The sequence below is a fragment of the Lissotriton vulgaris genome, chromosome 2_1 (assembly GCF_964263255.1).
Source record: "Lissotriton vulgaris chromosome 2_1, aLisVul1.2, whole genome shotgun sequence".
NCBI classification, from domain to species: domain Eukaryota; kingdom Metazoa; phylum Chordata; class Amphibia; order Caudata; family Salamandridae; genus Lissotriton; species Lissotriton vulgaris.
In genome coordinates, this window is record NC_141687.1 from 1,545,787,012 (window position 1) to 1,545,814,321 (window position 27,310).

General features: G+C 44.6%; 1 protein-coding gene across 1 annotated transcript in view; it reads left to right on the forward strand.

Moving 5' to 3' along the window:
• Positions 1–21,449, forward strand: part of FAIM (Fas apoptotic inhibitory molecule) — a 132,007-nt gene extending 110,558 nt beyond the window's left edge. The window contains exons 4-5 of the mRNA XM_086958875.1: positions 18,768–18,817; positions 21,157–21,449. Coding sequence (XP_086815001.1) covers positions 18,768–18,817; positions 21,157–21,306 — 200 coding nt within the window. The 3' untranslated portion in view covers positions 21,307–21,449. The remainder of the gene's footprint in view (positions 1–18,767; positions 18,818–21,156) is intronic.
• Positions 21,450–27,310: the final 5,861 nt, after the last annotated feature.

Below are 27,310 nucleotides of genomic sequence, written 5' to 3' on the forward strand. Positions count from 1 at the left end.
TACAAACCAAATCCAAAAATTGAAAAACGTTTAACGAGACCAGTGGACCCTCCGCGGTCTCGCACATGGAGAACGGAACATACCGGACCATCGGAACCACAATGTTTCGACTGCGGTAACTGGGGTCAAATCGCCAGGTTGTGCCCAAAAAGGTGAAATTCAGAAGAACCGATGGAGGTGGGCTATCTACCCCGAGCTGTATTATATTCTGCAGAAATGGGAGCTACATACAGAGTAAGGGGCCGATTAGGATGGCGGACGGACTTGCGTCCGTCCGCCACCCTTGAGGAGGAGGGAACGTCCGCAGGGGCTGCGGCGTTCCCTCCGTCCTGATTAGGATGTGACCGCCAGGGTGGCGGTCACATCCTCTATATTTAACATTGCGGCGGGTGCAGCTTCAAGCTGCACCCGCCGCAATGTTAAAAAAGCATGTGTTACATTTACATGCACAAAGCGGCAGGGACCGCACGGTGCCTGCCGCTTTGTGCACGCAAATGCAGGGGGGTACCATAGGTACCCCCCATGTGCACCCCCCACCCCCCATTCACCCAGGGGGCCCGCAACGGGCCCCCAAAGTGAATGTCCGTATGCTTTTCCATGGCGGAAAAGCCGCCTTGGAAAAGCAGTTTTCCACAAACATCATAATATGGCGGACGGTGTCTCATAGACACCGGCTGCCATGTTATAGCTTTTCCGCCGCGGTCGGAAGCCGACCGCGGCGGAAAAGCGGCGGACGGAATTCCAGACCCACCAGCCATCCTAATTTGGCGGTGGGTCTTTGGTGACTCCGCAGAGGATTTTCCGCCTCCTCCGGGCCGGAGGTGGCTTCCGCCGGCCCGGAGGAGGCGGAAAATCCTCCATCCTAATCGGCCCCTCAGTGTTAAAGTGAATGGTTCATCTGTACAAGCACTTTTAGGTTCAGGCTGTCGACAATCAGTTATCCAATCACAGCACGTACCCCTTGATCAGTATATTCCCCAAAAGAAAGTAAATATCAAGTGTGTACATGGGGATATTAAACCTTACCCTTTGGCCGACGTACCAATCCAACCCACCCTGGGAAAACCTCATACTATTAGGGTAGGAGTCCTCGCGACTCTCCCTGAAGATTTGATTATTGGGACAAACAACCCAAGGTTTTTACAAATGTTTAAAAAAACTTTGGAACAGGATTTATACGTGCAACCCCAAGACGTTTTTCGAAAAAAATTGGACTCAAAAGGAACCAACTACAAAGAAACAAATGCTGTTGTTCTACGCTTCGTAAAATTGTCTAAAAATGCCACTACTCCTACAAAAGGCTCCAGTAAAGCAGCTGGTTATGATTTATACAGTGCTTATGAGTATATAATTCCTCCACAAGAAAAAGCACTCATAAAAACCGACATTCAACTTGCTGTTCCCACAGGCTGTTACGGGAGACTCGCCCCACGATCTGGACTGGCGGCAAAACATTTCATTGATGTAGGCGCTGGAGTCGTTGATGAGGACTACAGAGGAAATGTGGGAATCATACTTTTTAACTTTGTAAAAAAAGAGTTTCAAGTAAAAAAAGGTGATCGAGTAGCACAACTGATTTGTGAACGCATATCATATCCCACCTTGGAGGAACTAAACGTTCTAGATGACACTGAACGGGGTACAGGAGGTTTTGGATCCACAGACAAACAACATGGTACATTTCCAGCATTACTCTCCCCAGATCCATGGGTCTTAGACAAAAGTTTTCGTTTAGCACAAATCAACGATCCTACCCTCTACAATGCATGGGAACAGGATCATGAAACTCAGGATAAACATATCAATGTATATCCCAAATTTGTGATACAAAACGATCTATTGTACAGACAAGGAAAATCAGATGATCCTCTATAGCTCCTAGTACCCGTACCTTTTCGGGACCAAGTACTATTTTTCGGACACAGTCATTTGATAGCCGGACATACAGGGACTGAGAAAACTACACAAAATATCCTAAATAATGTTTTTTGGCCGGGAATATATAAGGACACCTCCTATATACTGCAAGGAATGCGGGATATGTCAGAAGAAAAACATGACCAAACCACCATCGGTCCCGTTGCAGCCATTGCCTATCAATGGTAAACCATTCGAGAGAGTCGGAATGGATCTTATTGGACCCTTGCCCAAGACCAGAAAGGGTTTCCAACACATACTCGTGATAGTCGATTATGCCACCCGGTTTCCCGAGGCTTTTCCATTAACAACCACTACGTCTAAACAAGTTGGTGAGAAAATGATTGAGTTATTCAGTCGAGTGGGATTCCCCAAGGATATCCTAACGGATCAGGGCACGCCGTTTGTGTCGAAATTGATGAAAGAAATTTGCCACAATCTGAATCTACACCAGATTCGTACCTCTGTATACCACCCTCAGATGGACGGTCTGGTGGAGCGTTATAATCGCACTCTGAAGTCGACCATCAGGAAGATGATGGAAGTCAGCGGGTCAGACTGGGACCAAATGCTACCCCTAGTATTGTATACTATAAGGGGTCAGAAACATAGCAGTATGGGAATGTCCCCCTTTGAACTCCTGTATGGTCGCCTTCCGCGCTCTCTCCTGGAGAGGACCAGAGATGCATGGGAGAATGAGACTCCGGAGGAAACGGCTGCCACTCTAGACTATGCCAGAAATCTGACATCCAGACTGGGTAAACTGAGAGAATTGGCTGCGACTCAACTTGAGGAGAGTCAGAGACGTCAGAAAACGGTCTATGATAAAGGAAAAAAATGGAGACCGCTGAACGTGGATGATTGGGCCCTGGTTCTCCTTCCTTCCTCCACACAGAAATTTCGAGCTGAATGGGTCGGACCCTATAAAGTGGTTGAAACAATTGGAAGAACAAGCTACAAAATGCAGGTGACCCCGACCAAACAGCAAACATATCACATCAATTTGCTCAAGAAGTGGTTGGGCCCACTGCCTACAGGAGTACACATGGTATCAGATCCGCAACGAAGCTCCTCTACTCGTGATCAACTAATCCTTAATGATGAATTTAATGGTCAGCAACAAAAAGACCTTCGGGACATACTGTTAAGACATGATTCCCTGTTTTCGAACACGCCAGGTAGAACTACTCTGGCTGAACATTGTATAGACAGACCTCCCGGTAAGAGAGTGAAGATACGCCCTTATAGAGTTCCAGAAGCGAGACGGGCGGCCAACAGAAAGGAAATCACTGAAATGTTGGACATGGGGGTTATCCGCCCCTCCAAGAGCGACTGGTCGAGCCCCATTGTCATGGTTCCGAAGCCCGACGGGAGTCGACGCTTTTGCATGGACTTTCGTGCCCTTAATGAAATTTCAACGTTTGATGCATACCCGATTCCACGGGTATACGAACTTATTGAGAAACTGATTGATGCCCAATACATCACCACGCTGGACCTCATGAAGGGGTATTGGCAAGTACCCCTCAAAGAGGATGACATGAAAAAAACTGCCTTTTCCACTGAAGATGGGCACTTCGAATTTACAGTACTTCCCTTTGGCCTGCACGGGGCCCCCGCCACATTTCAGCGCCTAATGAATACTGTTTTGAAAGGTTTGTCGGACTTCACTACGGCATATCTTGACGACATTGTCATATATAGCCCAGATTGGTCCACTCGTGTATCACACTTACACACTGTATTCAAAGTCTTGGAGAACGCCGGATTGAAGATCAATGCAAAAAAATCCAAAGTGGCCTTTCAGAAAGTGAAGTACTTGGGCTATTTACTCGGACATGGTGTTATTGAGCCGCAGATAGAAAAAATACGGGCCATAGCTGACACACCATTCCCTACGAACAGAAGAGAAATGAGGGCCTTCCTAGGGTTGGTTGGATACTACCGACGCTTTATACCACAGTTTGCTCACGTGGCTGCCCCTCTCACTGACTCACTGAAGCAACAAGGGAAATCAACGACTCCCATTACGCCCACGACTAAGATGCAGGACGCTTTCCATAAATTGAAGTCAATCATCACCTCTACCCCGGTCCTTACATCTCCGGACTTCTCCAAACCCTTTATTTTGCACACCGACGCCTCAGACTATGGCATTGGCGCGGTACTCCCTCAGATGTGGTCGGACAATCATGAACATCCCATATTATACATTAGCAGAAAACTTTTTCCACATGAGCTAAAGTATGCAACAATAGAAAAAGAATGCCTCGCCATTAAATGGGCAGTGGAGAAACTCGCATACTATCTTGAAGGACACAAATTTTCACTATATACTGACCATGCCCCCCTGTTGTGGATGGCTCACAACAAGTCGAACAATGCCAAGGTTCTGAGGTGGTTTTTGTCCCTGCAACCCTATACATTCACTATCCATCATCGCAAAGGTTCAGACAATGTCGGGGCTGATTTTCTATCACGCCACCCACTCCCCGATCGTGAGTGTCTAAGGGGGGAGGTGTGTAACAGAGTGGCAGTACAGGATGACCCCGTATACATTAAAGAGACATTGCTGGACATTTTTCCCCCTCTTCTACCCTTCACAGAACGTCGAGAACAAAGACAGCATGCAGGAGATCGAGGAGAGACACTGGCCCTTTAACGAGGAGACGGCAGAGGAATGGGCGGGGCTGTATGATGAGGCGGAGACGTCTTATACGGAGGAACGCGAGAAACAGGTGTGCTTGTTCACCCGGAGAGAAGAAGACGTATGGAGTGAAGCTGACGAGGAGCGGAGGAGTACGGGCGCGGAGGCAGAAAGGAAGGAAGACTCGGAGTGTGACGAAGCTGTGAGCTCAAGAACGGAAGAGAAGCCAGGAGGCCAACGTCTTCACGAGTCGCCCCGCCACACACCCAGGGGAGGTGTGTGGCTTACTCAGGTACGCAAATCTATCCGGAACTGGGTGGGACGTAAGGGCGGTTCGCCTAATCAACCCTGATCCCTCCTTGACCCGGTGTACCTTTTCCCGAGCACTACCCTACACTTCCAGTAGTCTGTCGCAAAGAGTGTTACATGGGTTATTGTGTCCTCACTCCCTTTTCCCTTCACGTGTATATATATATGTAAAGCACCAATCTCACGAAAGACTATTTCTGTCTGTTTAACCTGAGGGTCAAAACGGACCCAGACGTAAAGCCACGACGGAGTCCGGAGGTGTTTCGCCGACTCGATCCGTCTGAACGTCATCATAGGCGGCCCAGTGGAAGTGGATCTCCACGACGAAATATCTCTTTAAGGAAAAAGTGTACTGACCACTTGTACAATACAATAAAACCTGTTAAAACTAAGACCCGCCTATTGCAGATTCCTCTTGACCCCGTCACACCTTGGTTAGATCTATTCGCCACCGAAGAGAACGCGCAATGCCATCAGTTCTGCGCGTTGGAATTTCCAAGGCGGCACTCGCTCAGAGACGCTTTTCGTCGCGAGTGGAGCTGCGGTCTGTTGTACGCCTTGTCGCCTATACCACTTCTGCCCAGAGTGCTGAAGAAGATCAGGCGCGACCGGGCCCAAGTCATCCTTGTGGCTCCGGACTGGGCACGAAGATACTGGTGTCCCGAGCTACTCAGCATGTCAGTCGATCCCCCCCGATTAGTCTGCCTCTTCAGGAGGACTTTCTGTCGCAGCAGCAGGGGACGGTCCTCCACCGAACCTGTCCAGCCTCCACCTCCATGCGTAGAGATTGAGCGGCGGCAGTTGAGGCCATTTGACTTGCCTCCTGAAGTCTGTGATGGGATTCTGGCAGCCAGGCGTCCCTCTACGAAATCGGTTTACACCTGCAGGTGGAACAAATTTGTGGCAAGTTGCACAGCAAAGGCTGTGGATCCACTCTCTGCCCCCCTTTCTGAGGTTCTCCTCTTCCTCCTTTCTCTTGCCCTGCAGGGCTCTGCTCTGTGCACACTTAAGGGCTACCTCTCTGCCATTTCAGCCTTCTTGAGGTGTCCTGATAAGCCTTCTCTTTTCAAGTCCTCTGTTGTAAATAGATTCTTGAACGGCATCACGCACATGTTTCCTCCTGTTCCTTTCGTGATGCCTCAGTGGGACTTGAACTTTGTTCTAACCTAGCTGATGTGCTCTCCTTTCGAGCCACTTCACAATTGCCCTCTTCGTCTTCTGACTCTTAAGACTGCATTCCTGGTTGCCATCACCTCTGCCGGGAGTGAGTGAGCTCCAGGCTCTATCTTCTAAACCTCCTTTCCCCTCTGTCCATCCTGACAAGGTTGTTCTGAGGACTCGTCCTTCTTTCCTGCCCAAGGTGGTTACGGCCTTTCACTACGGGCAGTCCATCACCTCGCCCACCTTCTTTCCGCCACCGCATCCTTCGATGGAAGAAGAGAGGCTCCACCGTCTGGACCCAAAACGTGCGCTCTCCTTCTACCTTGATCGCACACACCAGTTCCGGGTGGACGACCAGCTCTCTGTTGGTTTCGTGGGCGAAGAAGGGACGGGCAGTGCACAAAAGAACCATCTCTCGGTGGGTCGTGTTGTGCATCAAGGTCTGTTACTCTTTAGCTAGAAAGGAGCCCCCTGTTGGGCTGAGGGCCCATTCCACTCAGGCCATGGCGGCTACTACTGCCCTGGGTCTGGGAGTCCCCTTACAGGACATCTGTCAGGCAGCTACGTGGGCCTCGCTGCACACGTTTGCTAGACACTATTGCCTGGACAGCCAAGTCCGGAGAGATGGCTTTTTCGGCCGTTTCGTTCTCCAGGACTTTCTGGTGTGATCTTGGTTGACAGACCCACCCCTGGGGTTGGTATTGCTGGGGTATCTATTCTAAGGTAAGGAATCTAACACTAACCTGTTTCTTTCAGATGCACAATTTACTTACCTTCGGTAACAATATATCTGCAAGAAACAGTAGTTAGTGTTGGATTCCTTACCGCCCCACCCATCCTCCCCGTTCTGCGAACCGATATCTAGGGTTAAGGTATTTTCCCTTTACGGGCCCTAGTTTTTATGGCACCAGTGTCGGTCTCTGGCATGGCTCTGCGTTCCTGGCGCGGAAAGCTATGTACAAGAACTGATGTCAGCGTACGAAGGCGGCGTCTAAGTACTCCGACGACGTCATTCCGGCGATCACGATGCCGATGATGGACACGGAGCCGCAAACGACGCCTATTGGCACGCAGGGGTACTGCTACGCAAAACTTTCCGGATCCAGTCTGACGCCTGGGGATATCCTAAGGTAAGGAATCTAACACAAACTACTGTTTCTTACAGATATATTGTTACCGAAGGTAAGTAACTTGTGCAATAGGTGTATAGTAGTTCAGTCTACCCAATCCAAAGAGTCTATACGCGTTCGTCAGAGTCTTAAATATGACCCGCTTGTAGTAGCCGAATTCTAGTTGTCTCTGAAGACAGCCTTGCGCCGCCTCCCCGAGTAATGATATATAGAGAGATGGAAGTCCCGTGGGGCTCGTATCGGGATGTTCAAGCAATAATTCAGTACAATATTGTAATACCGCGGCCCCGTAGTACAATCTTAAGTTGGGGGGCACCCACCCTCCTCTGTCTCTAGGGAGAGAGAGCAGTTTAAAAGCCCTCCTTGGCTGAGAGTAATCCCAGACGAATTAGGAGAACATTTGTTCGAACTTTTGGAGCACACTTTTGTTAAATTCTAAAGGAATTGCCCTAAAAAAATAAAGTAATATGGTCAAGTGTAGATTGTTTATTCTATTAAGTGCTTTCTTGGTATCAACCGCTAGCGGAGTCAAATTTTCCCTTACTATTGAATCTATATCAGCGACGATGTTGACCCCTAAATATTTAGCTTTATGGACTACTCTACTATCAACCCAGTTTATTTCTTCATTTAAAATAATCTATGTTTTTGTTTTATTGAGTGCTTATCCAGACAGCTTCCGAAACTCTTGAGCCTCTTGTTCCAAGGCCTTACTGGCCGATTCAGGGGTCACCACTGCTAGATCATCCTCATAGGCCATGATCTTAATGTCCATACCGAACCTGCTCACCGCCGGAACTTCTGGATTGAGTTTTTTTTTAATAAGCGGATCACTATATATAGCGAAGAGCAGCGGGGAACAAGGGTACCCCTGTCTCATCCCACGTGAGATCTCTATTTGCTCCGTCATTTGCCAATTAATTGAAATTCTGGCTGTAGGATTTTGATATAGGGCTTGAATTATCCTAGGTCCAAAGCACATATGCCTCATGGCGCTCCATAGAAATTGCCAGGAGAGCCGATCAAAAGCTTTTTCAGCATCATGTAAGATCAATGAGATTGGGTCTCCCGTCACTTTAGCAGCGTCAAATAGAGTGATGGTCCGACTGATGTATTCTGTGGTGCCCTTTTTGGGGATGAACCCATACTGCCATTTTGAAACAAGAGACTCAATGCTGGTAGATAGTCTAGATGTGATAATCTTAGAAAAGATTTTGGAGTCTGTGTTTATAAGAGTTACTGGCCTATAAGAAGACATCTCTAGTGGTGACATCTTTTTTGGGAAATATTACAATTTTTGCTGTGGACCAAGAGGGGGGTGGAGAAGCTCTGTTAGAAATGGGAATTACCACTTACGTTAAAAAATCTTTGATTTGCAGGGAGAAGATTTTATAGAACTCAACTGGAATGGAATCTATACCAGTGGCTCTGCCATCTGGCAGGCTTGCAAGTGCTGTTGCGATTTCTTCTCAGGTCGGAGGATTTTCCATTTGGTCATGACTCTCCTTGCTGAGTTGGGCCAGTGATATTGTCTCAAAGTATTCAGCAATTTCTCTTTCTCTTAGCTCGGAGGGCCTAGTATTCTCCTCTGTGTAAAGATTTTTATAACATTCACGGAAAGCTCCCTGTATCTTATCCGGGTCATTGGTAATCTCTCCTGTAATAGTTTGTATTGAGGATATTACATTGGCGGAAGCCTGTTGTCTAGTAGAGATGGCTAATTGATGACCAATAAGTTTGCTGCATTCATATATCTTCTCCCGGACCGAGGCCCACTTTCAATTTCTGCTCCGGCCTGTGTTAGTTTCTCTTCTGCTTTTTTCATTTTATCTTGCAGAACAGAAACCTTCATTTTCTCTTTTTTATTTCTCCTAATGGAGAATTGCAGCGTCTCAACACGAATACCTGCCTTTAAGGTGTCCCATACAGCCATGGTCGGGGCTGACACAATGTTTATATTCAAAAACTCTTGACTCCTACCCTGCATGTGTGCCCGATATCCATTGTCATAGGAGCGCCTTTTCAAAACTCCAGTTCAAACCTTCTCTATAACCCAGCCCCCAATATTTAAAATGAGTGGAGGATGATCTGACATGAATCGTGGTGTAATGTCAGTAGAGCAATCCCATACCAGAGAGGAAGAAACCATAAAGTAGTCAAGTCTTACCAGAGAGAGATGGGTAGCTGAAAAAAAGTATATCCGTCTTGTTTGGGTTTTAATTCAGCCGATAGATCGTGTAGACAGACCATGAGTATACATTAAGTTATGTATAGCTTGATACACCATTGGTTTCCTGCCTCTATAGTTCCATTGGTCACTCATTTTCCATATGCTAGGCAAGTTGATATTTAGATCACCGCAGAGAATTATTGGAAGAGGCCAATGTGCTAGTTCCCCATTTACCCAATAAATTTTACCCGGATCGTCTAAATTGCTCCTGTAAATGGAGCCTATAGTGAAGACAAGATTAGGGGGTAAAGAGCATCCTGCAATCACATCTCTCGAGGGGATCAGATTTTACTCTATTAATTTTTATAGGAAGATTTTCTGTGCCATAATCCCAACACCTTTAACCCGTGTGCCCTGAGAGGTTCCCCCGATGACTTTGTACCCCAGTAAGTTCAGCAGGCGTTTCTGTGCTCCTTCAATGTGCGTTTCCTGGAGACAAACAATGTTGGCCCCCAGTGAGCGTAACCCCTGTGCTACTTTTTGCCTCTTTGTGGCATTATTTAGGCTACAGATGTTTACAGATACAATTCTGAGATTATTCATCATACTCATTTTATAATCTGGGTTGATTGATCTTGTCTAATAACCGTTCGAAGTATTAAAGTGATAGCTGTATTAAAGTGATAGCTCTAAAGACGTTTATAAAACCTATAAATAGCCCAACAAGAATTTCAGCAGCAGACCAAAACATAGAAAAGATCATAATTTTGGAATCGACAAAGAAGTGAATTTTTCTTTTCCACCAACCACACAATTTTTTCTTTTTTATTTCCCCCGTTTTTTCATCCGTGTTTTTTTTTGTACTCTTTTTTTTTTCAATGTTTTTGTTTTCTGGCTCCCCCCTTCCTGTCTCAGTTTTCTCCTTACTCCCTGCTTCCTCTGTGTCAACTGTACTAAGTCTCCCATGCCCCATTCCAGATTGCACAGCACTCGTAGAATAAAAAAAGCACCACATTTTCTCCCACTGCACACCTTTTGTCCCCCTTCCCTCCCCTACCCCACCCCCCCATAATTAGAGCAATCAGGGAAGCCCTGAATGATGGTGAGCATGTGTGAATTCCAATCACCAGGCCACATAAATCCTTGCTGCAAGTCGGCCTGTTTCTAAAGGGCTAGCCAGCCTACATACAATGTGCGAAATGCCTTGCAACCATGACCTTGCGATATAAACATAAATTAGTAAGTAAATGTGAATGTGAAAAGAGAGGAAAAAGAAATATAGGGAAAAAGAAGAGAAAAAGAAAATAGCAAATCATGGAACTACAACCACTACAAGGCTTAGCACATTGGCCTAGATAATAGACCCAGCTTAATTCGACCCTTTTTCCCCCGGTGAGGTCCTTCATATATTCTCCGGCCTTTATTTCAGACAAGAAGACCTGAGTAGACCAATCAAAAATAACTTTCAGTCTAGCTGGGTTCATTAGGTACACCTGGGTTGACAAGGAGCTATCAATTGTCGGAGTCTCCACCTACGCTCCATGGTTGCGTGGCAGAAATCAGGCTTGGCGAAAAACTTAACTCCATCAACTTCTTTCTGGGAATTCGGTCTAGCCTGATCATAAACCATCTGCCTAAGGAGAAAGTTCCCAAAGAAGACTAGAAGGACCCTGGGTTTCTCGCTGCCCCATCTCGCCTCTGCTTTAGGTTGAAGGGAAAGCGATGTGCCCTTTGAACCTCATTGTCCCAATTCCAGTTGGCCTGCTCGGGGAAAGAGCCTTGAAGAAGTCTGACAATGTACCCTCTTGGCTCGTTACCTTCCACTCCTTCGGCGATCCCCAGAAGGCGAAGATTGTTCCGCCGTTGTCTATTTTCTTGTTCCTCTATTTTGCCATTAGGTCTGTTAGGCATGCCGCATGGGAGGCACCTTGAGCTTTTATGGTAGCAACTTATGTCTCTAAATTCTCTGTGTGCCCTTCAACCATTGTAACCTGGTCACTGATATCTGTGCAGATCTTGTTCAGCTTCCTTATGCCCTCTTGAAGCTTTTTGGCAGCCCCTTTAGCCATACGATTGTCAGATCGGACTTCCTCTTGAAATTGCTTTATTGGACTCAATATAGAAGTTAAAGAGGGTTCTGCCAAATGTTCTGTTGTGATTTTGGGGCTCTCCCCATGAGGAAATTTGGAGGTTTTCTTCCCCGAGGGGAAGAGAGGTTAAGGAGTCTGAGTAGTCCCATTTGAGCTGACTACATCTTTTACTACGGGATTTCTTCTTCAGGATGGTTCCCGTGGTAACCGAAGGATCAGATTCATTGTCATTTGAGGCACTACCTTCGCTCGAGCTGATTATTTCGTTCTCCGTGCCGGACATAGAGCCATCCGATACAGAATAGAAATATTCACCAGCGGGGTCTGGAATCTGAGGGGCCAAGGACCCAGGGTTTTCTAGGTCTAGATTAGATTTCTTGCCCCTGCCATCCTAGGAATCTGAATCTGTTTCAACCATGACAGCAGCTGCCGCCGAGACATAGGTAAGAGGCTCTGGAACTGGGGCTAGAGACGTTGTAATTACCATCCTGAGATCGCCCAAAGCATCTTTTTCTCAGTGCGGGGATGCAAATTTGTCAATGCCGTTCTCTTTCATGTGCCGGCCCTGATTCTTGGGCGGGTTACTTAGTGTCATGACCCCTCCCGTCTGTAGTGCTGTGGAAGTGTCTGCCTGGGAAGCGTCCATCTACCCTTGGGCCTCTTCCACTTGGCACGGTGTTGGTGGGTTATCAGGATCAATCACTGGTAGCGAGGTTATTTCCGGAATTATTGAGGGTCCCTTAACTTTGGGGAAATGTTTGCTGCTGGAGGGCGATAGACCCACTCCTCCCTCAGCACCCTCCTTCAATGAGCCAACCCCCCCCCCCCAGGCTTCCCCTTCGGCTTTTTTATGGCACCAGGTTTCCGTTTACCTTTAGGGAGGGAATCCGTCTTTTCTGCATCTCCTTGTGTCAGGGCAATTTAAGCTTTGTGGTTCTTCTCCCCCTGGGTGGACATACTCCACTCGCACTGATGTCTTTGTTTCTGTTTCTGTTTCTGCTTCTGCGGCGCCAATCCTGCAGATTTCGCTAGTTCCGATAGCTCCGCAAGCTCTGCTGCCACTGAGTCAACTAGAGATGTACAGCTCCCGAGACCGTCCACCGCGATCAACGCAGTCTTGGCGAAGCGGCAGGTCAGCCGAACCGTGACTCGTACTACATACGTCCTTCTGCGCGGCACCCGCTCCGATGCCCCGCATACCTTGTTCTCGGACATCAGCGATGCAGGTAAGTCAGCCGACTACCGATGGTTTCCTGCGTGCGGCGTGGCGATTGGAAGGATTGGGACTCACACTAGCGCCATCTTGCTCTCTTCAACATGTTATGGTTCTAAAGCTTTTTTTAATCCTTTTTACTGTATGTAATCCACTTTGTATGTATTGTGATCTAGTTTGAAAAAGCTATAAACAGATTCACTATTGTTTCACATTAAAATCTTGCCATGTGGTGTATTCATTTATTCAGAGGCCAATTTTTACTTAGGACACTGGATGTGGAAGGGGACTTAAAGTGGGAGGCGACTATTTTAGTGGGAGCCTGATAACAACATGGATGGTAATGAAGAAGTATTGCTTGATGAGTTGAGTTTTTAGTTCCTTTTGGAAGTGGATGAGGGACAGGGCACCCTAGATATGGACGTGCATGGAGTTTCCAGATTCTCATTGCATAGCAGGAAAGTGCAGTCTTGTCTGCTCATTCCTGCACATTTTGGTGTCCAGTGTTGCTAGAGGTGCTACTGAGCCTTCAAAGATCTTGAGTATACTTGACATCTATAGTACGCCACTCAAGTTTTTTGCTTTGAAGGTAGTCCTTGATGATGATGCAATCCTTCAGGAAGTTGACGTCAGTGCCAGATAGACCCCCAAGCAGTTGGTCTCTATAAGGATATTGATGAAACTTAACGTCTTGTCAGCCAACAGGACTCTAATGATCACAATTTAAAGGGTTGGAACTGGAGCCAAGGTGAGTCCTTAAGGTAATATATCGGGGTACGTGGATGAGCTTCAATCAAGAGGAACTCATCTAGAAGAATACACATCTATTTCTTGGGTAGATTGTGAATTGCTCTGAACAATACTGTTGAAGCCTTTTCGTGTAAAGACGTTATTGAGCATGGCTTGATGATCGATAGTGAAGACTGTTGCGGAGTCGGAGAAAATGAGGAGATATAGGCTGCCTTGATCTGTTATCTGGAGTGCTTCATCAACCCCTTGAATGTTTATTAAATGTTTATTTTTCTATACCTTACTGCAACCTAGGACCAATTTGGTGTTCTTTGAGGAAAGTGTTGCTAATATTCTTTAACTGAAGCTGGTTTGTGACCGCTTTCTATATGATCTTGACACAAATAATATATTGTGAGAGTTCACTTTAGATATTTTAAACACAAGTAGGACTAATCCAATTTTAAGTTACTCTGGTCTGATGCATTGGATGGATGACATGGTGATCACATTGAGATGCAGTCTGAAACTTCTCTAGGGATGTATTTTACCATTGATACATAGGTAATGTCATCCCCGATATGAACTAGCCCTCAGTAAATCAAAAAGTCTTTAATGATCAATAATGGAAAGGGAGTTGAAGCCAGTCCAATTTAGCAAAATGCACATTAGCATGATGAGAGGGGAGGCGATGGGTGAAGTTTTTGTGTTGTCAATGTGGTGTTGTATTTGGTTGATGGGCACATTTATAAAGTTGATGATGGCAGTGCACTTTTCCATTTTGCGTTTTAGATGTGGGTCAGGCATGGCTTTTGGCACGGTGCTTGCTTTGAAGAGTGTTCTGCTTCTGTTTGAGCTTGTGCCGATGATGGGATCATAGCAGGCAGCTTTGTCTGATATAAGCTTCCTATCAGAAGATTGGAGAATGGTTAGTCATCATGTCTTCTAGTGGTGGTATTAAATGCCATTTCTTCTCCTGCCTTCTGCTGGTAGAATTGCTTACTGTAAGCACCTGATTGTATTCTGGTGTGGATGGCTTGACTTCAGAGATATAGATTTCAGAATGCTGTGAATGTGGATGGTCTAGCGGGCACAGATGAAGTTGGAGACCTGGAGCTCTATATTGGTGTCTGGGTCTGATGTAGCTGCTATAAAGTTCAGGTTTGGGTAATGTGTTAATGGGGACGTTCTTAAATGAGTAGGTCTTTTCCTTGAATGGCTTTCGCTGCCCATGCTCGGTGTTTTGGGAATGGTGCTGGTTGAAGTCCATGACTAAATGCCAAATCAGTCCAGTTGTCATAGATCTGACCGGTAAGATTTGTTTGGGAAGAGCAGGTGAAGTTCAAAATGATGCCCTTGACATGCATCTTTGGCAGGAGGAGCTGTTTGATTTTGGGGTGAGGATGGCTTCCCTCATGGTGACTTTTCACTTTAAAAGTTGATTTTTACAGAGAAAGATAATCATTTTTTTGTTTCCTGTGGTGATGAGGTTGAACATATATCAGTTGAAGGAAGGTTCATTCTGGGCAGATGGTAGATTTGTTGGAAGTTGCTGATAAGTTGAACGTGGTAAGCTTGAACGACTGCTGCTGGCGGAGCATGGAGGGCCACAATTATTGCTTTTTGAAAACAATGCCTCAGATTTGAGATAGCTTCTGTGAGAAATTCGATTGTTGGTTAACTGGAATGTGGGCCCTGCTTTTGTTTGTGGGTTTCCTATACAAGCACCAGAAAAATTGGGGGACCAGATTCAAAGATCACAAAATGCCATGGACTGTTATGTATCGGTGTAGCTATATTTAACATGAAGGTTAGACAGGCTTGCCCGGGCGTAATGCCAAATCCATGGCACGTAACATTTAATGTGGTGAAGCTCTGGGGGTTTGGCAATGTGGCCTCAGTGAAAATACTTGAAAATTGATATTTAAAGCAGTTGCATTCTCTTACTCGTTTCAAATCCACCCGTTCACTTTAGACAGAAATTGAGATACAGAGGATCAATTGTTATGCGATACAGCTTCTGTTCTTATATTGGTTCCAGTTATGAACTAATGCTCAAGGTTTGCCCCGAACGAGGACAAGGTGAGGGAGGGAGTTAGTGAATAGAGCTGTGGATTCACTCCCATACTTCATACGCATCAGTGATCTTTGTTATTACTTAAAAGGTCTCACAAATATGGCACCATCCTGATGGAATTTCTAAATTTGGAGGCTGAGAGGTAAGTGCAGTATTTTAAGACGAGGTGGAGATAGTCAGTCAGTTTTGACTCAGCCCTGGCCTTCAAGGTGCATAGGGCTTACTGTGAAATCAGATCGATCCCAGGCCAGGAATCCTCTCCGGATTGTATTTATTCCACTTATATGAGATCTCTGCTTCCTCATTTTAGAATGGGAGTCCCCCCGTACAAAAGTCCTAATCTTAAAGTGCAAGAAAGGGCCCACTAGCCTTTCTTTGCCCAGGTACTGACTTTATTCTATGCCAGTTTCTGCTGTTCTGCCCTTTACACAAGCATTCGAGAGAGATGGCTTTGTCTACTCTTTAGGGAATGTAATATCACACAAGCATAATATGCAATGAATTTCTTAATCTCTACTGAGCACGATAGTCATATTCGCACCCCCGGAGTACATACATTCTACCTGCAATACCTAACTCAAATTCATGAAGTACTAAACACTCCATTACATCTACTTAAATGAATAGTGTTTGACAAAGCATGGTCTGTGACACAGTATCATAGTTATTTTACTGTAACTTTTGAACTATGTAATAAAAGCTCAGTGCCTCACACCTTTTTAGTCATTTTGTCAGTAAATTAGAGATCTATGCTATAAAAAGACATGTCTAGGAAACTGTCTTAGGAGACCAAATCAATTTCAGGACTATAAATGTTTTAGATAAAGTTCCAGGCAGTGGTCATAGGGATGAGAATGCTGAAGATGACTTGGAGGTGTGGGCGGAAATGATTCGCCTTCTGGTAACGTATTCAGAAGAGCCCTTCCCTAGGCCAGTGAACAGCTAGAGGGGCAACTGGAGTCAGGAGAAGACTCATAACAAGGGTCGGAAGGGAGGAATGGGAAAGGATATGAATTCTCTAGGGCTAATGTGCTAGAAGGCTACACGCGTTGGTGGTTAATGATTGATTATTGAGCCCCTAGGACTTGTATGGAGCGTGATTTTACATCACATATGTGTAAACATGTAAATAGTGACATAAATGCTGCATAGCCAAGTTGCTGTATTCGTAGCTATGTTTAGTGTTCATGTTTTCATTTTTGTAAAATGATAAATAGGGAAATTATAAAAAAGATATGTTCCAGGCACTGTTGAGACATATCAGGATTCCTTGCGAGGGATGACAAAGAATATTTCATCTTTGAATATTACTCTGCAAAATGAATTCTGTGTTTGTTTCTATACTCTCTGGTGTATTTATAGTGTCTTTGTATGATTAATGTTTATCTAAAAAAAAAGTACAATGTTGTCTTCCTTTTTCCCTTTACCTTCTTTTCTCTGAAATCAGCTTTATTTGTTTGGAGAGCCAGATAGAGCAACGAGCTAAAGGAGCCTTTAAGGCAACTACTTCTATTTTTGTCTCTCCTAGTCTTTATTGTTACCAAAAATCACACTTTCATCATTGCCTGTGTTCATCGAACAAGCTAAGCAAAGAAAGCGGACTGAATGTGTCATGGCTCTGTACATGCGTAATGATATTCATTGGCTGTACACGTTGGTTTCAAACAGTTTAAGAAGCCATTTTGATCCTCGCGAAATTTTAGTGCGCATCCCGTTGGCTGGTTTTAAGAGACCATGGCAGTCCACTCCATTGGCTGGTATTAAGAGACCATTGGACCAAGGTCATTTACATCTGACAGTGTGTATGTTGAATGTGGGGGGTGAGCGGAGTCTGGATGTCTAGTGGATCCCAACACTTAAAAATGTAATTGGGCTGGGAGCATGATGTTACCTGCATCAAACAGTGTGTATGTTGAATGTGGTGGGGGGTGTCTGGATGTATGGTGTGTCCCCACCATTAAAAATTTCATTCAAGGGCATGGTAATACAAAATCATTGCTTAAAAATCGTCTCACAAAAATATTGGGCCTAATTCACAAACTGCACTTTTGAATAAGTATAAACTTTGAGTACGTTTACTATTTCTGGGATAATCACAACCTACACTTTTGTAGTAAGTCCAGCATTACACATAGCCAACTACTGGTACTGCAACCTTCATTAATTTGTATTGGAGGGTGTTGCAGTACCAATGATTGTCCATCTGTAGTGCTGGACTTACTACTGTATTTTTGGGATAGTAACTTACACTCGGAGTTTGTGACTACCGAAAAGTAGTAAACTTACTCAAAAGTGTAAGTTACCTTTGTGAATCAGTATCCTAAATTCCACTGACAGAAATTCGCCTCATTAGAGCCTATTTTAGAAAAGGTGCACCAAATGGAGCAATATTTTTGTAAATGCTATTTACGCCATGGTATTATGTCGGACAATATTTTTGTCAACCATGTTCTGACATAGAATCTATTCTAGTGTACCCTAATCTCAGCCAGGTGAAGGTTTTGATCCCTCAAAGTCTTGAGTATGAAACAAGCATTACTATGTAGTCATTTTATGTAAGCTCTTAAGAACAATGTACCAGATGTTTGAATAAGGTAGAAGAACGGAAACTGGAACAAATGCCATGTTTGTTTTCATTTATGGTTCCAGCTCTAATAATTTTGTCACAAGTTAACAAGTACAGAGCAGTTAGGAACAAAGTAATTCCATGCATTCTGTTAATGATTCTTCGTAGGGCAAGGCGCATTCATCCTGGGGGCTTGTTTTTAAGAGTGTGCTGTGGTTTCGTCTGAATCCGGATTGGGACAGGTCGAGGATGTTGTTGTCTTCGCGGTGGCGGGTCAGTTGCATGTTGAAGATTTTCTCGATGACCTTCGCCAGGTACAGAAGCAGGGAGATGGGCCGGAAGTTCTTGAGGTCCTTGGGGTCCGTCTTCGGCTTCTTGAGGAGGGCGTTGATTTTGGCGTGCTTCCAGCTTTCCGGGAATGTCGCTGTTTCAAAGGAGATATAGTAGTATATTATTTATGAAAATATGCTGGGTTAGACTTTGGTCTTCCGATACAGACTGTGGGTTGATTCATTTTAGAGAACCTATGCAGATGATGAACACATGGATAATATACATCAGACAAAGAAATCTCTTTTAAAGTTCATAAGAGGAAAACTGTTCATAGACTGCTGAACTTATGGTAGTCCTAGAATCATGGACATAAAATAAAATGTGTTTGATTTCATGTTCCGCATCTAATGGTTAAGTGAACTTTTATGATTTTGCTGTCCAGTTGCATTCAATTTGTTTTTCGTTTATTTTCTTTATTTCCTTAGAGAAGGACACTATGGACGTATGGTGCAATGGCAGAAATATGGAAACTGCGGTAAGTGTAGATTACCTGCAAACTCGTTTATACTAATTCCAACTTTATTAGGTTTAATTAGCAATGTACTCAATCAATAAATAAAGCATGAGATCAATAATGCATGTGAAAAGTGTGTTTAGAGTATTTACATTATTGACACGTATCCAAGTAGGCGTGGCGGATATGTATCGGTTCAGAGCTCTTGCGCTCTGTGGGTGCACCCCAGGCTTGTCTCCAGGTACTCGGGCAGAAACGTGCACCCCAGCAAAAGACTCCTGTTGGAAGATTTGAGAAGATTGTATTCGGTGTTCGCTGACAATGCAGAGCACCCTATTACAATTGGAGCCCATGATATTAGAGTTCATGTGGCAGTTACCTCACGCTGCATGATAAGATCAGCTCAAGACTGCCTGTTGATGATTTTCTGAACGTGTTTGAGATTGTTCCAGGGAAATAGAGTGCAGTTCTCACTCTGCCAAGGTCTTCACCCAGTGAATTGATGTCCTTGCTGGATTTCAGCTATCTCAAGTGTTATACAACTTTGGCCAGTGGGACCGTGCACCAGGAAAAGAGCAATACATTACTGTTATAATTGAGGCTGTAAGTAGCGTATGACCAGACAAAGCAGAAACCTAAGCCTTTACTTAAAAGTTAAGTTCCTGACACACCCTATAAGGATAGGAGCTGGCCTGGTCAAGAGGATGACACAGCCCAAGTCCAGGTGACTGAAAAGTGCATATAGGACCAAGTCAGGGACAGTGTCTGCTCAGTCAGTTGCACTGTATCCAAAGAACTGATGCATTTTGTCATCATGTGAGGGCTGAACATGTGCCAGAGACTCTGGAGGACTTTGCCAGCTGGTGAGCCTGCATTTCTCTTTTTACCTGGCAGTCCTGTTGTGGGCACCTGCGACCATGACCCTAAGGTAGATGTAGAAGTGGCTTTGAAGAGGTCACTGAATCCTTGTTTGATATTATGAGGCATCTGTATTTCCTGTTTTTGAACGGGAAAGAAAAGCTAAATTTTTCCTTTATGTCCTTTTTTGCCTTCTGTTTTGTGAGGCTGGTCACACTGAATGCAGAACTGCTGGGACAAACTTCCTACAGCTTGCAGTTCTTAATTTATTGAAGTTAAACGTTCTGTTGAAACCCTAACCCTGAACTTTGGTGTCCACTACACAGAAAGCATTGCCACAACCACCTACTTCCAAGATGCAAGCACCACATTTGTGAACATCTTTGGTTGGGAACCACAAAGTTCTAGCTCGTTTCCAAGCACCACATGGCAACCTTAAGTGCCACTGGGACCAGTTAAGGGTCACTGGTTCCCCATGGCTGTTTCTGCTACGGGAGGCAGGAGTTCCCAGTTCACCAGACACCTTTAACTAAACCATTTCCTAGTTGTTCCATTGCCAGTAGTCACCTTTTGTAATTAGTTTGGCTCCACCACTGAAAATAGTTTTGTGTAGTGGGCGTTTGGGTGATTTTTCCACTTTATTATTTTGCTCTTTTCTACCTTAACGTCCTCGGCCAGAAATATAATATTCCATTCAATAGATTAGATACATTTTAACCACTTGTCTGCCACCTAAATACTAAGACAAGCATGGCGACCTCAATTCATGGGAAACACAAGAGATCTGATTGATTCCTGAAGTTTGCTGAGGATTCCTGATCTCCGGCCCAAGGGTTAAAATTGGCCTTAGCTTCAGTGTTTGGGGTAGTATCTAACTCGCATAAAGTGCTAGAACAAATTTGTCCAACCTTTTTAAGTGGAGGACAAGGTGACAGTTTGTTTGCATTAGACTGTTCTGTCTCGCTTTAGCCTTTCTGTTCGTATACAATTAGGAAACCTCATAAAGATCACTAGAGTGGATTCAAACATGGTCAGGCAAAATGGCACCAACTGAAGGGATTGGATTTTGGTAAGTAATATTATTCCCTTCCCAGTTCTGGTGTCTTCTGCGGTCAACAACCTTGAGTCTTGTCAGTATTTGTCCGTAAATGTGTATAAGGAGATGCTTTATGATGTTGTGAGTGCCTAAACATTCTGACATCATTAGATTCTTACTGACATGAACATGAAACTATTTTCATAACTTAGGCTGCATATTTTAAATGTGAATTATTGCAGGTGTTTATCGTTTGCTAGTCCATCATGGTCACAGCAAAACTGACAAACATCTTAAGACCCGATTCAAAATGTTCTTTCTTGCACTGATTCCGAATCATAGGGACATTAAAACATACTTGTTGGGAATCAGGATCATGTGTAAACAGCCATCTTGAAAATCATGTTCTTGCATAAGAAACGGGTAAGGTTCACCCCAATACATTTTCTGTTTTTTCTTTCTTTAGGGTGAATTTGTAGAGGATGGCACAGAGACGCATTTCAGCATTGGAAATCACGACTGTTGCATTAAAGCCGTTAGCAGCGGAAAAAGAAGAGAAGGAATCATTCACACACTCATTGTCGATGACAAGGAGATTCCAGAAACCGCAGAATAGCTCTTTATATGTACTTTCTAGGGGGGAAAACTATTGTTAATATTTATTCGAATTAATGTACTTATGATTAGCCTTCACCTACAATTCAGCCATGTTTTTATTTTCTAGATCAATGAGCCAATAAAATACCTTTTTTTAAATAATCTAGTTTGATATTTCATTGGATTACATAGAGTATTGTCTAACGTGCATGTAAAAATGTATCACATATAAAGTTATGATAGAAATGGTACTTACCATGTAAACACCTGTTTATAGTGTGTATTGCTGTGAATTCAAATGCTTGCATACCTACTTCTTCCATCTAGTGTTGGGCCAAGATGTTTGCAAACTGTTTTTCTTCAAATAACTTTGAGTCACATGACCTGCTGTGGATCATCCGTTAATCCAGAATGGTACATGGGTTCCACCTCAGATTGCTATCCACTCAGGGGGTGAATACTGTAAGTGGAGTGTTGAAGAGAGAGTGTGTTGTGTTTAGTAAAGTGATTAAATGAAGAGGCATAGAAATATCTGTGATCATCACTGGCTTCCGGGAAGAGGTTAGGTGCAAATGAATTGCGATTCTCCTATTACCATGACCAGAGAATCTGGTCGACGACTGCACCATCGACGAAAAATTCCAATTTTGTCTGCAGTTCCTTCAACTCATTTCCTGCAATCTACACAGATGGAATTTAGGTCACCAAAAATTCCACCACTACCTCCTAGTCATCTTTTAGATGTGAAGGATTCTGATGAGGATGAAGGCCAATTTGAAACACCACATAGCCCTTCAAAGCTCCATGTCAAATATCAAGAAGAGAACGATGACTATGACGATGAGGAACAATATTATCAACACTATCCGGTCTCTCATGCTCAGTATCAACAATACAGATACTTTGAACAGCCACAACAACAAACTGCTCAACTTCCTCCGACACTAGTACTGGTCCTGCAAAATATGTTGGCAGATTATAAAAGGAGGTTTTATCCTCAAGAGGACAATGTCACAGCGCCCCGCCTCCGCCTGTTGCTCCTCAAACACCGCCCCCACCACCTCCTGCCACACCCAGGTTAACACCATGTCACATAATTCCTCTGCCTCCCAGAGAGGATCCTACCACCTCTGAGAAAGAACCTGAGGAGGGAGAAATCCATGATCCTCATCCGCCCACTGATGAATGGGATGATTATATGCACCATCCCCGCACCTCATCGTCCTTCAGACTTGTCTCCGGAGGATATTGGAGGTTTCCACAATATTATGGACAGAGCCACTACCAGATTCCACTTGCCCACAATTGTATAACAATCTGACTGTTTTTTGTACGATTTTAAAGAGCAGTCGAGAAAGACCGTCAGGTCAATATCTATAATTGATCACATCTGGCAAAGTAATGAAGACGCCGACTTCGGTGGTTCCTGTACGACCCAGACGTGATAAAAAAATATAGGACTCCAGAGGACTCTCCTGCGTGTCTCACGAGTCATGCCAAGCCTGACTCTGATCTCGCAGAATCCGTCTACTCCCATCACATCTCCACCGGATAAGGATGGTCGGCGTCTCGGCTCCGTTGGAAAAAGATTTTCCTCAATGGCAGCAATCTCAGTCAGAGCTTCTAACGCTTTAGCCATATTGGGCAGATATGATTTGCAAATGTGGTCTGATATGGGGACAATGAAAGACTTTATCCCAGAAGAAAACAAAGAAGAGTTCAATAAGATCCTTGAAGAAGGCATAAATCTACGTCAGAAATCATAGACATTGCAATGGACATTGCCACTACGAGCTTCCGTCAGCAAGCGGGTGCGGCTGTTCTAAGGCGCCAGGGGTGGCTAAGAGCAACAAGCTTCTGCCCAGAAGTACAGTTGAAAATTCTTGATATGGCCTATGATGGCGATAGCCTGTTTGGCAGTCACATTGATGAGGCGCTTACCACAACTATACACTTTGGATACTGCCAAAGTGCTAGGTACCCTTCAGTACCGCATGGTGCCCTTTCGGGTAGCTAGAGGCAGTGGTTTTTCATGATACAGGGGAAATTACCAGCGTGCCCAGACTTACCAGTCCTACCAGCCACAAAATCTCCAAGGATACCAGCAGCAATCCTACCGCCAACCAACAATGGCTAGTTTATCTAGACACTTCTCCAGACGAAAGCCAGGGTCTCAAGCCCGCAACTCCGGTCGCAAGCAGTGATTACAACAGGGTACCAGTTGCATCTCCTTTCTCCCCAACCGGTGCGAAAATTTCCAATCATATCCAACAGTGGCACAACATCTCGTCAGACAAGTGGGTCCACACTTTGGAATTTACCCAAATACGTCCCAATACCCCTCCCAGGGGATCGCACCACCCTCGTCTACACTTACTCAAAGAGGAAGCAAATATCATGCTCCAGAAAGGGGCAATAGAAAAGGTTCCCTTTCCTCAGAGAAGGAAAGTTTCTACTCTCGCTTCTTTCTTATTCGCAAAAAAACGCAGTAGGGGAAGCCTATCTTTGACCTCAGAAATTAAACAAATTCCTAAAAAGTCAAACATTCAGGATGGTCAGCTTTCCGACATCCTACGACACCTCAACAGCGGCGACTTCATGACTTCATTGGATCTAGAACACGCGTATTTTACATACAAAGCACATACAGTTCCTACGGTCACAGTGGCTGATACCCACTGTCAATTCCGAGTCCTTCCATTTGGCCTCAAATCGGCTCCACGAATTTTCACTAAGTTTCTGGCTCCTGTGGCAGCAGTCTTACGGAACAAAGGTTCTCCGGTATTCCCATACTTAGACAATTGGCTGCTGAAGGTCCCATCAGCTCATCTAGTAAAAGCTGCAACAGACTTATTGCCTAACAACCCTGTTTCGCAAACTGGGACTCTCAATAAATTACCAAAAATCTTCTGTCCTTCTAAGTCAGACAATGACATTTCTGGGAGCCATCTTGAACACCATTCAGAACAAGCCTTCCTCTCCCAGGAAAGACAACAACGGTTGCAAGCATTGGCACTCAAATGTTCCAGAAAAAAGTGCGTTTTTGTGAGAGTGTTCAAGTCTCTGCTGGGAATGCACTCTTCGGCAATCGATTTAGTGCCGCTGGCTCGCCTGCATATGAGGCCTCTCCAAGAGGAACACAATGCCAATGGATTCAAACCACTGGATCTTTCGACGATGTGGTAAATATCACACCACGTATGAAAGAGGCTTTCCAGTGGTGGGCACAAAAACCCCATCTGTCCCAAGGCCTATCCTTTCTCCCGGTTATTCCAGATTACATAGTAATAACAGATGCTTCTATGAAAGGCTTGGAAGGACACTTACAGGACCTGCAAGTTCAAGGAAAGTGGTCCGTTGCGCAACATCAAATGCACATAAACAGGTTGGAGTTGAAAGCCGTTTTTCTCTCCCTTCAGGCTTTCCTTCCTCGAATACAGGGATCATCGGTGTTGATCCGCATGGACAACACCACGAGCATGTTCTATATCAACAAGCAGGGAGGCACCAAATCCCTGAGCAGGACAAACGGCAGCTGTCACACGTGGGAACTTGAACAGAACCAACTCAACAGAATATTTGCAGTCTGGGGAAAACCATCGCTGGACCTGTTTGTGATCCAGATCAACTCCAAATGCCAATTCTTCGCAAGCAGATTCCCTCTCCCAAACTCTCGGGGGGATGCTCTTTTAATGCCCTGGTCAGGAATCTATGCATAAGCTTTTCCCCCCATTCCTCTCATACCCAGGGTCCTCACAAAAATGAAATGGGAACACTGTTGCATTCTACTGATAGCCCCCAAGTGGCCAAGACAACATTGGTACACAGAACTTCTCCTGATGTCCGAAGCTCAACCCATCCGCCTCTTACCAACACTGTTGACTAGGAACCAAGGCCAAATATGTCATCTGGAGCCAGCTACTCTGCAGCTACATGCGAGCCTCCTGAATTCTTCTAAATTAAAGATCTGACCATTGCACATGAATGCAGACTTTATAGTTAGATCCTGGGCTGACAGCATCAATAAGACATACAGACTGAAGTGGAAGCGTTTTTGTCTATGGTGCAGGCGTAACAAAGTACATTATTTTCTATCTACTTCAGAAGAAGTTTTGCCTTATTTGCTTTCCTTAGCAAAATCTGGACTGTCACACTCATCAGTTAAAGTTCACCTCGCTGCTATATCTAGATACAGACGATCACCTAAATGTGAGTCCTTATGATCCTCAAGAATAGTAAAGCAATTTATGAAAGGACTGATTCAAATTTTCCCACCCATCAGAGCTCCACCCCCAGAGTGGAAAATAAATGTGGTATTATCTCAGTTGCTAAAGCTGCCCTTTGAGCCTATTCACAAGGCAGACATGAAGTACTTAACATGGAAAGTCGCTCTTCTTTTAGCACTCAAATCAACAAGAAGGGTTAGTGAAATACAGGCTTTTACCATATCCCATCCTTTCTTAAGCTTCACTGATGAAATGGTCATTCTTAGAACGAACCCTAAATTCATCCCAAAGGTTCCCTCTCAGTTCCATTTGAATGAACCTGTCATCCTGAGAACTTTCTTCCCTAACCCTTTGACGCCTGCAGAAAGAACGCTCCACACTCTAGATATAAAGAGATGTCTTAAATTCTACTTGCACCGGAATAAAGCTATACGCAAGTCATATCAGTTATTCGTAGCTTATGGTCAAAGCCGCCAGGGCTTTGCAGTTTCTAAGGCTACTATCGCCAGATAGATAGCGAGCGCAATTCAATTTTGTCACGACAAGGCTGGCAAGCCATTATCAAGGACTGTAAAAGCGCACTCCACCAGAGCATTTTCCACATCAGCTGCTCTATTAGCCGGAGTACCACTTGAAAAGATCTGCAGAGCTGCAACATAGAAAACCGCACGTTTACGCAGCATTACTGCCTGGAGTCTTCACAGTGTGCCGACGCATCCGTGGGACAGGCCGTACTACGGAACCTATTTCAGTAAAGGTAAGCCTCTTTAAACGGAGGAGGTATTAGGAGATTACTGATTAAATATATATGTATATTTATATATCGGTTTATGTTTTTTTCCTTAAGTAATACCAGTAATCTATACATTATAACATTGTTTAATATTCAAGACATTGTTTTTAACTGTAGCATTGCTTTGAGGATTATTTTAGCACCACCCACCGTCCACTTAAGTGCTTGCTAGAAAGATGTATATATACATTTATATGCATATATATTTATATATATATACATATACGGAACTGATTACTATTCTGATTCAGGCATGTGAATCTATGAAAGATACCCCAATACTGGATAAGAAAAAAGTTACTTACCTGTAACTTCAGTTATCCAGTATTGGTATCTTTCATAGATTCACATGAAACCCACCCTCCTCCCCGGAGATGCGCCTCTGCAATACAGTACTAACTACACTTGTGCTGGAAAATCTGAGGGATTCAGCCTCTCTTGTGAAGGTTCTAGAGGGTGCTGGCTGCTGATTGGTTGTGTTTTGAGTTTAGTTCTATTCGTAAAAGGAGGCTGATGGGCTATTGAATGCATGGTTACCTATATAATAGCCTATGAAAGTTACATTTACTACATTGTTATATGAACCGTGGGACTCCCACTTTGACGACGGGGAATGATTCATGCATGAGGTGGTGAAGTGAGCTAAAGAATGATGATGGATTCAACCCAGATCTGTGACTGGGGGTGAGTGTCTGAAAAGTTTCAGTGCTCCGTCAATCATCTCCTTGTGTTTGCTTTGTTCGCCCTAAGGTGCCAGGGTATGCCCAGACGTGGGTCCCTTGCTCACTTTGCCGCTGGATTCAAGCTAGCTTGGCTAATGAGGGGTGTTACCCCAAAACGGGTCCCGGGATGCTCGTTTCCGGTCCAGTGAAGACCTGGCTTGGCAGTTTGGGCTGGACTGTGCCCATGAGGCACAGGGTCAAGACTAACTCACTTAGCCACCTCAATTCAGAATTAAAGAATGATGATGGATTCAATCCAGATCTGTGACTGGGGGTGAGTGT